The sequence below is a fragment of the Amphiura filiformis genome, chromosome 15 (assembly GCF_039555335.1).
Source record: "Amphiura filiformis chromosome 15, Afil_fr2py, whole genome shotgun sequence".
In the NCBI taxonomy this organism is placed as follows: Eukaryota; Metazoa; Echinodermata; class Ophiuroidea; order Amphilepidida; family Amphiuridae; genus Amphiura; species Amphiura filiformis.
The window spans coordinates 33,042,521-33,058,177 of record NC_092642.1 but is presented as its reverse complement, the minus strand read 5'-3'; the positions used below and the strand labels follow the sequence as shown (position 1 = coordinate 33,058,177).

The 15,657-nt window shown below is 37.7% G+C and overlaps 1 protein-coding gene across 1 annotated transcript; it reads right to left on the bottom strand.

Moving 5' to 3' along the window:
- Nucleotides 1-202: 202 nt before the first annotated feature.
- LOC140170894 (development-specific protein LVN1.2-like) lies at nt 203-4,322 on the bottom strand. The gene is made up of 5 exons (XM_072194097.1): nt 4,296-4,322; nt 3,737-3,815; nt 2,277-2,465; nt 1,642-1,751; nt 203-417 (listed from the first exon to the last, which is right to left on the bottom strand). Exons 1-5 carry the CDS (start codon nt 4,320-4,322, stop codon nt 295-297), a joined length of 528 nt encoding a protein of 175 aa, XP_072050198.1. The 3' UTR covers nt 203-294.
- Nucleotides 4,323-15,657: the final 11,335 nt, after the last annotated feature.

Here is a 15,657-nt window from a genome sequence, read left to right as displayed (position 1 = left end):
CGTTATTTCGACGCTGATTTCGGACTTTGATATAACGTCATTATGACGTTGTTTCGACGTTATGTGTAACGTTATAATGTTACAACGTTCGATCGGACTTAATAGGGACGCTTGAGTTCACAACACGAATACGAGTTCAAACATTTACGTATTTTCAACCTAATTACAACGTCAGTCAACGTCGTGAAAACGTAGTGTGTTGGCTGGGGTGCTGACATTTATTAGTTTATAATATAAAAATGTGTCAAAACCTAAATTTTATTTCATCTTTTTACCCCCTTATCGTGAAGTTTTTCATTCAACTGGTGTTCTAGGCCACGATGACAGATCATTGAAATCTCTGTGGAGAAGATCAATTGGTGAAAATGGTCGATAATGACTAGCCGAGTTGAGTTCTATTGGCCATCCAGGCGCCTCCTGTTAAGATAAAATAAAACCATAAGTTAGGCAAAAAAAAAAAAATTGTTGTGTTGCCCTCAACCGTCCGGTCCTAAATCCTGAAAAATCAGGGTCGCAATTTTTTTTTTTTTTTTTATTTTTACAGATTTGTTCAAAAAATCAATGTTTTTCACTTAAAATTAATATTATATTGAAAGACTAGTCTTTAATTGATGTCTAACAGGTATCCAGAAGTCAAAATTGACAAATGTCTCCTAATTGAAGAAGCATTATTTAATATTTGAGGGGATTTTTTAAATAAGAAGGTAAAAAAAAAAATCCGACCGCCCGACCCAACTTTCCCATTTTTCCACTTGAGGGCAACACAACAATTTTTTTTTTGGCCTTATTAAAATTTACCTTTTACTTTGGTAATGAATAAAGAATTTAGTGTATTTGAGAATCCAACTTTCTTTCATGTGACATAATGTACAGGCTATGTACGTTATGTGCTTTGGGCCGGTTAGCTAAAAAACGGTATGTGTTTTAGGGTTGGGGTTAGGGTTAGGGTTAGATTAGGGTTATCATTAGGGGGGTTAGGGGTTATGTTATATTTGTGAGCAGGGTGCAGGGTATTTCAGAATAATCCCCCAAAAAAAATACAAAAACGATGGAACTGTGAGTTTCGCTTGAAACCAGTACATGGTGTTGGTTCCAATTAGCAGTCTTTATTCTTTACTATACATGCATACGTTAGTTTATATAAATCAAAACCAGCATAAAAATAGACATGGACCCGGAATCGCATTGCCCCCCAAAAAATCAACAAAAAAACAAACAATAATAATCACAACAACCAATTCGCGTTGGTTATTATCTACATTTGATATCTTTGGTTACTTTCGGAAAATGTAGAGGATCAGGACAAAGATGTTTGGCTATTATCTCAAAATTAATATTTCCGACTTCCGACTGATTTTGCTTGATCACATCACTTTTAATATCTTTGATATTGGCTTCTGAGTTAAGTAACTCCATTAACTTTCGAAATTCTTTTCTCAAACCAGATTATTAAAAATTCAGGATTTTTGTCATTCAATGGGGTGGGGGGGGGGGGAGATCTTGAAATCAATACATGGCGTTGTTCCATTTATATTTTTTACTATATACATGTATTATCAAAAACATTTTATTGCGGGAATATTTATTTAGGGGTACACAAAAAATAGAAAACAAAATCAGTGCATTAAAATAGTTACTTACACTTGAAAATTCCTTTGGACAAAACTGTGGAACTGTGAAGTACTTGTCCGGATTCATGATTCCATATTGGTAGTTATGGAATGTTCCACTCAGTGCTGTGTAGTAATACTCTGATGGATATAAAGAAATACGATAAGAGACAAATACTGTATGAGCCTGACCCCTCAGATGGGGTGTTTGGTACCAGTGGGGGGGGGGGGGCAAAGTTGCACTGCTACCATAGGTAGTTGACATCATGGGCTACACAAAAATGAATGATAGCAATTGAACCGGAGTAGCTTTTGGCGGGAAAAGGTCAACTTTACACAGGTTCAAATTTCAAACTTGCTCAAATTGTGTTGAAAACCATTTTAATGTATTCCTCTAGTCGTAAGGATTCCGAAAAATCTAGAACATACCATTCTTGAGTTATTAATGAAAAGGTCAAAGGTCACGTTTTTGGCTCTATGTGGGTCAAAACATCATCAAGTGCTCCGATTTTGCGAACTACAACCGAATCATTGAGTCACGCTTTTTTTTTTGCTTTTTTTTTTTGGTTACCGATCTGGGTTACCGATTTTATACCACCTGAAGGAAAGACACTATGAAAGGGCTATGAAGGGCGAATAATAATATCAAAATAAACAACTCCTTACTTCCATCATATTTTGATCTTCCAAAGAACATTTCTTGTACTGGACGACAGTCATACAGCAGGTGCGTGACGGAGATGTTGCCCACAAGGTAGTTACCATTATTTTCCGGTTCCCACCACGACCATGTACCAACTTCAAGAGGAATTTGTGCAAACGCCGCCCTGTCTGCGCCATCATAGTTGGCATCATCTAGAAATAATAAGATTTATTAGGATGGGATACCAAGATTAATATCTTTTTGATAACCTATGTTTTGCAACACCGAGTTTCAAATACTAATAGTCCGACTGCAAACGATTAATAATATGGTTAGCAAGTTAAAGTATTTTCGTTGATGATAATTATTCTATGAATGGAATGATGTTTTTCATTGGATGATGCCAAGTTAAAATAGCAGAAATGGACTGAATTGTTTTCATGTGTTAATTAAAGACGTGGTGGAAGTATAAGAGTTTGAAAGAGCAATCAGTACACTCATAGAAATTTTTCGTTGGCATTACTCAGTAAGTTGATGTAAGTCGTTGCGTCAACTTTCCGAGTAATGCCAACGCGTAAAATTTTGAGTAACGCTGACTCGATATCATTATATTGGTCGCACTCATTTGCACTTACTTTATTGAGTTGTTACAACTCAGAAAATGAAACTAGCCTAGGTTAGCATAATTTTCTAGAAATTTTTGCACTGATTACAAAAATAAATATTTGAATACTGCTAATTGTGCAGAAAATGATCCAATTACGTGAATTAAGTAACAAAGTACCAAATTGGAATAACTCAAAACAATAAGTAGCAGTAACTTAATATGAATGAGTTACATCAACTTACATGTTGAGTTACAATAACTCAACTAATTGGTTCTTTGAACCTTGTTTATTTTTCTAAGTTAAAAAGTTGACGCAACGACTTACATCAACTTTTTAAGTAATGCCAACAAAGTTGATTAGTTGACGGAACTTTTGAGCTTTTTCAGCATTTTTAAGTTCGGATAACTAAAACGAATTTTGTTTTGGAAACTTTTACACTATTTTTGAGTTGTCCAAACTTACTCCTTTTGAATTGCGCCAACAAGGCGAACAAGTCATTTCTATGAGTGTAACAGCGGAATTTAGAGATGGTTGAAATCAAATCAAACGGGACGTGTGCAAGTGTTTGCATTGACCGTGAAATATGGTATATGTACCTTACCATTGGGTTAGATGATACTTCCAGATTCGCCTAATGGCGCACTTGGGCTCCGTTGTTGCCTTGGGGTAAATTTCATGTGCAATTAGCGAGCCCCTGCTATCAAATCCCAACAAGAAGGTTCCGTGCCCTAATTTGCTGGTGGGAATTTTACGGCAGGACACTCTTAAGTTATGCCTAAAACTCCACTTATGCCAAGTGAGCCCATGGCGCCATTAGACGAATGTTTACGGTATATTGAAAAGGTTATGAAATTGAAACAACTTAAACAACTTACCTGGCACACAGCTTTCTGTAAGTTTGCCACCAAGTTGTGCTTTCACACATTTTAGACCGTTAATCGTCCATAATATCCCCTGTTACGGTTAAAATGGTGAGAACATGCCATTAGTTCGAAGGGTCCTTAGTCCGAAAAGGGCTACAGTTAGAGTTTAGGGCATTTTAGGGTAGGATTAGTGTTAGGGGTAAGGTTATACTACGCAATACGCATGCTACGGTTAAAGTCAGTGTTAGAATTAGAATCATGGTTATTTAGGATTAGGTTTAGGATTAGCGCTTACGTTATAGGTTAGGGTTACGGTAAGTTTCGGGTTTGGGGGTAAGGATGAGGGTTTATAACTATTGGGTTTCAGACTATAATGACCTGTAAGCAAAATGGCAGACCAAACCAATGGAACGGCAAACAAATTCACATACGAGGTTTTGAAACTACACATTTCATACATCTGCTCAGATCCCAGAAGTGGGTATGTGCAATAGCTGTCCTGTGAACATTTGGCAATGTACACACAGTATATTGTACTCATCTATACATGTATGTCAGCGATTGCACTTACCCACTTCTGGCAATGAGCAGTCGACATGTTGACCATGTGACATGTGCATCACGGTTTCATGAAATTAATGCAAATAGATAAGTATTATCAATTTCTTTATTTTTTAAAACTTTTTTGGAAAATTACTTTTTATATTTATTTTGTTTTTTCTTCCTCCTGCAGAATTACAGTCAGGTTTCCGAATTCCGAGTCTGATGAACCAACGTACACACACTGTTTTGTCATTTTTTAGATAATATTGCCTCAAACCCAATTCAAAGCGTTTAAATGATCAATAATGAGCTCATGTAGACTGACAGATACCACTGTGATCCTGTTTCGAACCTTCCCTTGAGTTAGCTTGAAATTTCCCTGGACAAGGAACTTACTGCTAATTGTCTCGTTGTAACCCGTACAAAACTCGGGGAGCTGATCCTGGTTGCGATGGTTATTTGTGGAATGTCTAGGGTGTGCGCTCTTGTAGCAGCAAAGTCCCTGATTTGTTGTTAAATGGTTTATGGAATAATTTGGGGCCGTAGTGGTCAGCGACAACCTGTAAAGTGTTCTGAGGCTTGTGGATCAACGTCTAGGCGTTGTGCCTGTGCGTAGCGCACTATAAATCACTGCGCTTTTTTTTTACCTTGACAACAGGCAGCATTCAGTTCCCGGAGTCAGTTATCATTGATGATGAAATAGTAGACCCAATGATTCTGAGATTGTGGCGTACCATCAGGACCACAATTAATTAACTATTTCCCACAATAAAAACTTTATTCTTACATTTTTATAATCTGCAATCATTCGTGTAGTCTCTATCGTACCATTATCATAAGATATGGTCAGAATGGATCCAGAAATTTGCCCACCCACGTTAATAGCGGCTTGTGACTCCCATGTGTACACCAAAGGTCCTTCGTCAAATCCTTCTGATACAAGAGCGTCTTGAGAGAAAGAAGGATCGAGGTATAAACAATAAATTAGAAAAGAGCAAGGTACAAAACATTGAAAAAGTAAACAACTCTTTCGTGACACACGAACAATTTTACGATACACTGCAATGATTGTGATTGAAAAAGAAAAAAAAACAATTTTGGAATATTTGGTAAGTTCTCTATACTTACTATAGTGAAGGTACGAAAAATTACCATTGCTTATATGGTCAGGAGACTAGCTCATTAACCTTGACCATGCTAAGACACTTAAAACCATTGTCCTACAAAAGGAGGGTGCTATTTTTCCCCCTGAGGTTTTTCATCCGGCATAATAAAGCTGGATTTATACTCCATCACTGAGGGACGAGCGATTGGTATTTGACCAATGTGGTAGCGCGCTTTCCCAGCGCAACAAAAAGCGCTCTGCCTTATTGGCTTCAAACAAATCGCTATCGCTCGGCGATGTAGTATAAATTAAGCTTAAAACCCTTGTGTTTACACCCCCAAATGACTTATGCTAATCGTAGATCCATCCTTCGCGCTCATTTTGGTAATGAAAATAACCCACCTCCTTACCCGGGGTTATGCTGACCATCAAATTTGACGATTGTTTAAAGACCCATTCAGTGATCCCAGCGCAAGTGTAAAAAAAAGGAAAATTGTTTATAAATTGTTTAAAAGTGAAGGAAAAGTCATTCAAATTGTCATTTGGTGTTTTTGAAATGAAAACTTTGGCAAAAAACGAAGAAAACTGCAGTGTTGACAAAGTTGAATCCCCATTCAATTACATGTAAAAGTATATAAATTACAGATTACATGTAAATGCCTTATTTTGCCTTAACTACGCGGCTTTCGGCTGAAACACTAGCAAGCTATGTTAGCACATCTATGACAATGACAAAGGTCTAAATCTGAATTTTGATTATTTTTAGGATTGTCCGGATGAGCAAATCACTGAATGGGCCTTTAAATGGCATGAGAGCACTGCGTCCTTCGGCCTTTAGCATTGCTATTTGGGGTATAGTTACATGCACCCTATTCGGTAATCGTTCCGTATTTGGGTACCCTTCTTCTTAGGCAGTAAAATCGAAATAAATATAGTTTTAATTATCCATTGATGATTGAACAGGTGAAAATGATGAAACCTTCAAATCATGTGCACAATATTATCTGCTCGGTATGTGATGGCGAACTATACACTCTAAATTTTGCAACGGTTAATGTAGTTGTGAACAAATGGTTGAACCGTTTGTTGCACTGTCTTGATGCTACGTACTTTGAATAACCTGTGTACATGCAGTGCTTTATATAATAAGATATAATTACTATTAAATGGCCATATGTGTCAAAATTAGTCTTTTGGTAAAGGGCTCGTAATTGTTAGAAGACAATTTCTTTGCTTTTTAGTGCACTAACACATAGTTGTCCCGAAAGTATATGCCCTTACGAAAATGCAAGCAATAAAAAATGTGTGCGACAGCATGCAGCACGCGTGCGGCAGTGTGCAGCACACATGCAGATGTGTGCAGCATGCATGCAAGGCCTGCTGGTTGCGTGTTCATGCGTGCGAACCAGCTGTCTGCATGCAGGCATCGCACGCTAATATCCACCGCGCACACAATTTGCTTGCAGAACCTGCGTGCAGACTACCAATCTGCACGCAAATTACGTGCAGACTACATTTGTGTGCGGACTGTAGGACTGCATGCAAATTGCGTGCATCTTGCACGCATCTCGCATGCTGCACGCATATTGCTGCACGCATGCAGGATTTTCAGATCACAAAGTCAGAATGCTGCACGCATACAGGGTTTCCAGAAGCAGCAAAGGTAAAATCCTGCATGCAAGCCATGCATGCAGGATTTTCAATGACTAATTCACCTTTACACAACTAACATCAAGTCACAATTTTGCAATGAACTAGTAGTGAAAATATTTAAATGTTTACAATGAATAAATAAGTTAGCCTTCAGACCAAAATTGTTTGGCAGACCAAGAGGGGGGGCAAGCAAGTTTTGGCAGGCCAACAGGGGGGGGGACAAGCAATTCTTGGCAGGTCTAGAGGGGAGAGCAAGCAATTTCCTGTTTCGATAGTTGGCATTTCAACTTTGGGCCATTGTTGGTATGCCAAATGTTTCTGTTTCGATAGTTGGCATTGAAACATTGGGCCGATATGTTGGAATGCCATTCCTGTTTCGATAGTTGGCATTGCAACATTGGGCCAATGTTGGAATGCCATTCCTGTTTCGAAAGTGGACATTGCAACATTGGGCCAATGTTGGAATTCCATTCCTGTTTCGATAGTAGGCATTACATCATTGGCCCAATGTTGGAATGCCATTCCTTTTATGATAGTTGGCATTGCAACATTGGGCCAATGATGCAATGCCAATGATGCAATGCCAATGATGCAATTGGTATGCCACAACAGTTGGCACTGCAAAAAAAATCAAAACAAAATTCAACATTTTTATAGTGAATGTTATCAATATTTACAGTAAATTTGATCAATATTCATAACATGATGCACTTTGACCAGTTTAGTCATCAAAATATTGCTTATATTAACTTAAAACACTTCATCAAATGTGTACACCCCAATAGCTCAAATGGTAAAGCATCAGACTCCCATGCAGAAGGTCCCTGGTTCAAAATCAGGTAGGTAAAGTTAGATAAGTGACTTGTATAAAATTAAGCTAGGCAATTTTGGTTCATTGTAAAATAGATAGCCAGGTAATGTAAGACTTAATGTAAGGACAGTATACACTGTTAGCAACTATTTTTGATTTTTTTTCATGATTTTATCTCGCATTATATATATGGCCAGTACGTGCCGCACGCATGCAATGCACGCTAATGGATTTGCATGCTGCATGCAAACTGCGCACACTCATGACCTGCATGCATGCAGCAAGCATCTGCACGCTTCCCTGCATGCGTGCCTCGTTCCAAATATACGCATCCGCACGCTACCTACTGCACACGTGCTGCATGCGGTGCGGCACGCATGCTGCATGCGTGCTGCATGCGTTCAAAAACTGCGTGCCATTTTCGTAAGGGTGTGTTTGTATTTTCGGGACAATTATGTGTTAGTGTAATATAAATAGCCAAGAAATTGCTTGTACCAATTACGATCCCTTTTCCAAAAGACATTTGACACCTATGACCATAATGACTGTTTTATTGGATTTATATTGTCATATAGGCACTGTATGTGCACATGTTTATTCAAAGTACGTAGCATCAAGACAGTGCAATAAACGGTTCAACCATTTGTTCACAACTACATTATCCGTTGGTGCAATCTATGTCCGTATACGGAAGTGGGGTTCTGATTGGCTAATTGAATCATGTCATCATCACACCGGCACCTCATTCGCTGGTCAAGCTGCGTAGCATCGCGTGACCTAGTTCTATTTACGCGGTAATCAAACAGAGCAGACGGACACCGCTGAAGTAATTGGCTGAATAGAATAGACCAAATATATAGGCCTATAATTTAAGTATTGAAGAAGAAATCCTTTAGATAGAGGACTACACTTACTGTATCCAACTTCGTACACGGGAGGTAGACAGCATTCTTTCCCCCTTACCATTGATACCGAACCTACCCATAGCAGTAACAATATGAACATCGCCATTTTGAATCTATTAGTCATATGACAATTTGTTGTGTACCGTACCACGACGGACTTACAATGATCATGATCAAAGTTTTGTGTGCACTGGTAGATAGCAGAGATAACTTGAATTTTACTATTATAGCTAGCAGCTATTCTTAATGGTATGTACATTTCAGTCAAAGATTTTACCTCACATACGTAGTTTTATATTTTTAATTGATGGGTCAATATCAATCAAATAAAATCATTTTAGGCCTGTGCGGGGGTGGGGGGCACAGTGTCATCGACCCTATATCTTCATGGCAGGAATCGCCATGGTAGGTTGAATCCACAGCCACGATTAGCCATTTGGTTCAAACCTTTAAAGCTCTTTAGAACTAATAATTAGTCGAGGGACATAACTAAGGCTACTCACAATAGCGTGGTAATTGATCTTGGTTGTGCGTGAATAAGCTTGTATACCCCAGGGATACCCCATTGAGATCAATGGTCATCGACTTTTATACTGCCTACAGTGAGTGCAGCTGTACTACACGCTGTAGTCCATACAGGGTATTACAGGACCAACGCAATATAAAATGGTCAGATTTGAGTTCAAAGCGCACGGCCAATTTTCAAAGCGCATTCTAGCGACTATCATATCTGTTCAACATGTATTTTCAAGTTTATGAGACCACATCTGGTTTCTTGAGAAAAATTCATTTGCGGGAGATATTCATCAATTTCTAACCCAGTATTCGAAGATTTTCGTCTGATATCAAAATCGTGCATAGCAATTCACGTGTATCGATCCCGTGTATTCATTTTAGTGTCACTGCTCCACCAAATAATTATTAGCCAGGCGGTGTCGGTGTGGGGGGTGGCACATGATACATTTTTGGGTGGCATGATCCCGGGAATTTTGAGGTGATTTCACTATTGGGTTTGTCCAGGCTTTCTAGCCTATTGTTATAAATAAATAAATAAATAAATAAATAAATTGAAGTTTGATTACAACTTCGGAGCAGGAATAAATATCACACCGTACACAATGTTTAGGAGGCTAAAATTATTCAAATTATTTTCAGCAATTTCCATGGAACTATGAAAATAATTCATGGAACCCGTAAATGTTGTTTTATACTATTTGAAATGAAGTCCAGTTGAGGGCACATCCCACGACACATATGACACAGGTAACAACCAAATTAAAAACAAATTTAATTACACCAGTTACACGTACAGCTCATATTAAAAACGTCTGTGGAAACCTATGTTTTGCATGTCACTTTCAGCTCAGAAAATACTTTCCGCCATCTTGTATTCCATATCATACTAAACAGTCGCAATGAGCGTACATGTTGTATCAAAATGATTGGTACCCATCAGTTTCCAGCAATTAGAGAGATTGCGATTTCCAAACGTAGCATCGAACGCACGTGGAATCTATGCAAAATCCCGTCACAGGAGAGTGATTTTGAATAGATTCCACGTACGTTCGATACGTACGTTTGGAAATCGCAATATGTCTATGTTAAGCAGTATGCAGACTTTTTATTGTATTTCTGCTAGATATTATATGTAACATTTTATCGATTTTTCGTCCTCAAACATTCGTTAGAACTTTACTGGAAATAGAATGGCAATAGATTAAATAACGTAGATATGTTATACATACAATATTGTACGTCTAATACTCGGAGTCTGTGGAGCGCTTTATCCGTGGACTTCGGGTATATATATAAATGCGCTTTTATAAATGCGCACGTGACATCTACAAGTCGCCATACCGTGTTCAACGATGTAAGGTACCCGGATGTGCACAAATTCCACACGCAAAAGTGTAGGCGAAAATGACAGTATACAAGGAAAATTGGTTTTGCAAAATAGTGGCATTGATTGCAAAGGGCAAAATAATTTGACCCGAAACATAAACTCTTTATTTGGATTTTCCATTACGGAAAAAAAAGCTAGATATAGCTGATTTAAAAAGTTATATTTCATTATTTCCGTGCTAAATGCCCGTGGCAATTGTCCATATTGATGACGAAATGTGATTCTTACTGGCATTAAGGTCAGAGCTGGGTAGCTGCCGATGATGTTATTTGATAATGTTTGCACGTAGGGAACTTAGGGGGTTGTCATTTTCTTCGGAAGGAAGGGGTTATGGATTTATTTATTTGGGAGTCACGATAAGTATCTCCCCCCGTAGTGCCGCCAATGAACATAACTCTGACCCTAATTTTAACTCTAATTATAACGTAAATTGAGGAAACTATAACTTTAGCCCTTTTCGGTATAATGACCCTCTCAAACAAATAGGCTAGATGTCCCCGCGCCCGACCTCCTCAACTCTAACTTACTCATTCGCTCGCAAAATGGACAAAAAGCAAATTCAAAATGTGTTTTTAAGCACCTTTTTGTGTCCCCATGCTAAATCGGTAATCTGTACACCCTTTGTCACCCTTTGACGTACAATTTAAAGTATAAACACGTAGATGACTGTACATGATCTAATCATCCCGGCTGGAAGATGTTGAGGAAGACTCGTATACTATACATCACGCTCATACGTTATATGACAAATTGACGTACAATCACGTATGTGATGCATGGTTTGAGGTTTATTCAGCTAGTAAGTTAGATCTCGTCATACACATTATTGTCATGGTATTATATTGTAATTGTATACGTCAATTTTGTTCAGTTTGATTCAACCGGCTTATAAAGTTTTACTTTACACGGAAGGGGAAAGTTAGCAAAAAACAATTAATTTATGAGTGTAAAAGGGGGGAGGGGTGGTTTTGGGGGAAAGGTGGGGGACAAATAATATTTATAAAATTATAAGTAAGGCGAGAAAGAGAGAAACCCTGTTCTACGGGCGAACGGACCTTTCAAGTAGGGTCGGTCGGTCGGTTGGTTTTTTTTTAAAATTTTTAAATAACCCAAAAAATCACAAAAATCTGAGAAAATACAAAAAGAAAATTGTCCTGAAATTTTCGAAATTTCGGGTCGGCATTCATCTGTACAGGAAAAATTTGTTTCCCAATTTGTTCAAAATAGAGCAGGGTTTTCGTTTTTCGTCGCCTAAATAAATAAGTAAATAAATAAGTAAATAAATAAATAAATAAATAAATAAATAAATAAATAAATAAATAAATAAATAAATAAATAAATAAATAAATAAATAAATAAATAAATAAATAAATAAATAAATAAATAAAATAAATAAATAAACATTAGTTATGTTTGTACATGGGGGGTGCTGTGCAATAATCATGATCCTTTGATATCCATGATTTATCCTTGCAAATTTATAGCATCGAACCTCCAGCCAATGTTCCTTGCCAGTGCTAGCCACGAAACAAGGTCACAACTCTAGCCACTCCTTCAATGGTCGCCATTTCAGTGATTGACAGTGATGTAATGCAAATATGGCGCTGGCCATCTGGTCACGTGCGCATTTATAAAAGCGCATTTATATATACAACCGAAGTCTACTGTTTATGCTTCCTCAATTAGATACGTCTAACATAACCTGAAAACTTTGGAATTAACAGAGGATGATCCTGGGCATGATGAGGGAGATGCCTCCTTTGATACCCTCATCAAGTATTAGTGTTCAGGTTTCTCAAAACTTTTTAAGATCTTGAGTTAAGCCTATAGTAAAAATGTATCAAAATCAAAAGATATTGGGAGTTACCATGGTTACAGGCTCAGGAACTATCGTACGTGCTAAAATTTAAATGCTGTTTTTGAGTTCCTTCAATGACTTTTCAAAACACTCGTAATTTTTTTTAGAAATAGACCTATGTGTAACCCTAAAAGGGTCACCGTATCTATATACAATATAGGACTAATTAGCCACGTTATAATTTAATATTGTTAAATTCTATTTTAAAATATGTTCCATCATAAGAATAAATGGGTCCTCTACACGGCGTTTCAGTTCCAAGATTGGTTCTGGCACCAATCCGAAACCGCGTAGCCCATCTACAAGCGAGTGTTGCGATATTTAAAATCAACTGTGAAGTAAAGTACCCGCATGTGATGTGTAACGCTAAGGCAGAAGCTTTAGAGTTCATTTCATGCAATCACCATGCAATGTTAGTTTTGCGGTTCGACCGTGTATAGACACAAAGTGGACCGCATGCTGCCCAAAGAAATAAATATTACATCATATGGACCTAAAGTTGCCGCGGAAGTTACGCGTACGTTGCGTACTTTCTCGCGTGTACAAAATAATGATCATAATTAACGCAAATAAAATGTAGGACTCGCACATAACGTAATAACAAATGTTTACGATAACCCAAATTTGTTCCCCCATTACCGGAACAAAGATGGTGTGGCAAAGACCAGATTCACTAATATCTATTTCTGTGGGCGGCCGTGTAGAAAGCCCAAAGTTGACATTCAAAATGACATTCAAAATGACATTTTGATACTAAGGGTCCGATCGAGGTCCGATCAATATTAAAACCAGGGGGAATGTATACGATTCACATTTGTTTTGATGACAAATTTCGCGTTCGATCCCTATAGCTTTTGTTACAAATGTTTTGCATTCTACACCCTCAATTTATGGAATTCCTCAATTTAAAAGTTCACTACCCTCTCCTCTTTTTTTTGAAGAAAACTTTTGGGTTTAGTCTCTTTCCTTCCACGATTTTTCCCGGTTCCTCTATCCTTCAATTCCTCCATCCTGGCCCTGCTTTTAAATTTTGATCGGTTCCTCCTAAGGGGGGGGAGGGGGGCCTGAAAAAAAATGATCACAAATTTTCCCGGAAAAATCGAGTTTATATGCTTTTCTATGGGGTTGACCCATAATTTTCATGTCAAAAAGGGGGGCCCTGAATTTATTGAGACCTGTAAAAGGGGGGGGCGAAAAAGGTTTGCTATAAAAAAATGTTGCATCATGCCCCCCCCCTTACAAGTGTTTGTGAACGGTCCCTTACAACCTTGGATTTATGTTGTTAGATATGATAAACTGTCTACTAGTTAGGGACGCACCATTAGATTCTCAAGTGGGCGGTAGGAAGTTTTTGAAAAAAAAATCACCCACTACATGAGCAAAAAAGAACTTCACCCACCAACATTTAAAAAAAAACTTTCCCCATCTAACTGTTGTGTATAAATGCATGAAATTAAAAAAAAACCTTGCCGCCGAGGGCGGCAAAAACAAAATTCCCCGACCCCAACTTCCTCCCCCCCCCCGAGAATCTAATGGTGCGTCCCTTAAAGCCTGTGTCAGCGATTTAACGCAAGTCACCTCCTAAGATTTGAGATTTTAGCATAATTATTGTAAAGTAAATGCGTGTTTCAACTTTCATCGGCAAGAAATTAAGCCAAAATCGACCTATAAATATCAAATACGAGCATTTGAATACCTGCAGCCAGGTGGTGGCCGCATTGCATTCTCTAAATTCAGTAAATTTTCATCGTCAACCGTGTTATTGAATGGGATTATTTTGAAATTTTAAAACGCTTGAAATATCACAAACAAATAGGCCTATGTTAATAAATAATACAAATACAAGCTAAAACCGTTGGGGTTCGATAATGAACCCCACAAAACTAACCAAGTATATTGAAAATGCCATACGGCCGGGCGCTTTCACAAGTTGCCGGCTCGATCATGTCAGCCACCACCTGCCTGCAGCCATATGTTTTGGCCCGGATGTTTTGCACGGTTGTTTGATGTATATAAATTCTCGCTATTCACAATGTTAGCGATATAATCGTGATGTATCAATAAGTCCGGCAATACGAATATTACCATGCTATTACAGAACACGTGACAATATTTTTAGTTTGTCAATATAACGGTATTACACGCAAATCGATAGAGAAAAAATTAATTGTGCACATTTCAAATCACATTATTAAGTATTGTTGAGTATCGATTCGCGTGTAACACCTTTATTTTGACAAAGTAAAAAATATTGTCACGTGTTCCTATGTAATAGCATGGTAATATTCGTATTGCGCGGACTTGATGTCGACCTTTTCCCATGATACATCACGATTACATCGCAAACCTGCTGGCGGCGCCCCTATTGTGAATAGCGAGAATTGGCTTCATTATTAACTAAATACAAACTATAGAGGGTGCAATTTATCCTAAATGATATTTCTTATTTGCAAGGGGTGGGTGATTAATACTGTCATTAAAACTGCTGGAATAGGTGAAATAAGCAACAAGGAAATTTTATAAACATATTTTATCAAACAATAAAAAGAATTTTTGTATTAAAAGCTTGAAAGAGTAATTTCCAGTTACTAAATAGCGCCACCAATTTTGTCATTAATAGATACATTTTGTATTCGAAAAGCTTCCAACCAAAAATGCTATAAAAGTGAATAATTTTGTAAGAGAGGGGAAATTTAAATTGAGAATGACTCAAAAGCATCTGTATATTTTAGCATAATATCACATTTAGCTGTTTAAGCCTAAAATTTGGTTGTGCATGATGTTTTGTTTGAAAAACTATTAAATGATCCCATCAAACAACTGTGTTTGGGCACCACAATCACCACATTATTAATACTATATAATCACGGGTTGAATACAAATTCGAGTTTGTTTTGTACGGTACATATGAGCTTTTGCTTTGGTACTGATATACAATAATATGAATGACAGCCAGACTATTAAATATTATATAGTATATCCATATTCCTATTGTAGCCACCTGCACCATTGTACACGTGTAGGTACACTGTCGCAGTACTGGTATTGTGCAGTACCAGGGTGAGTACCAGTGCAGTACCACTTCTGGTGGATCCTATGCAGACACAGTGGATCCTATGCAGACACAGCATTGGTACTGTGTAGGTACTCTGTGT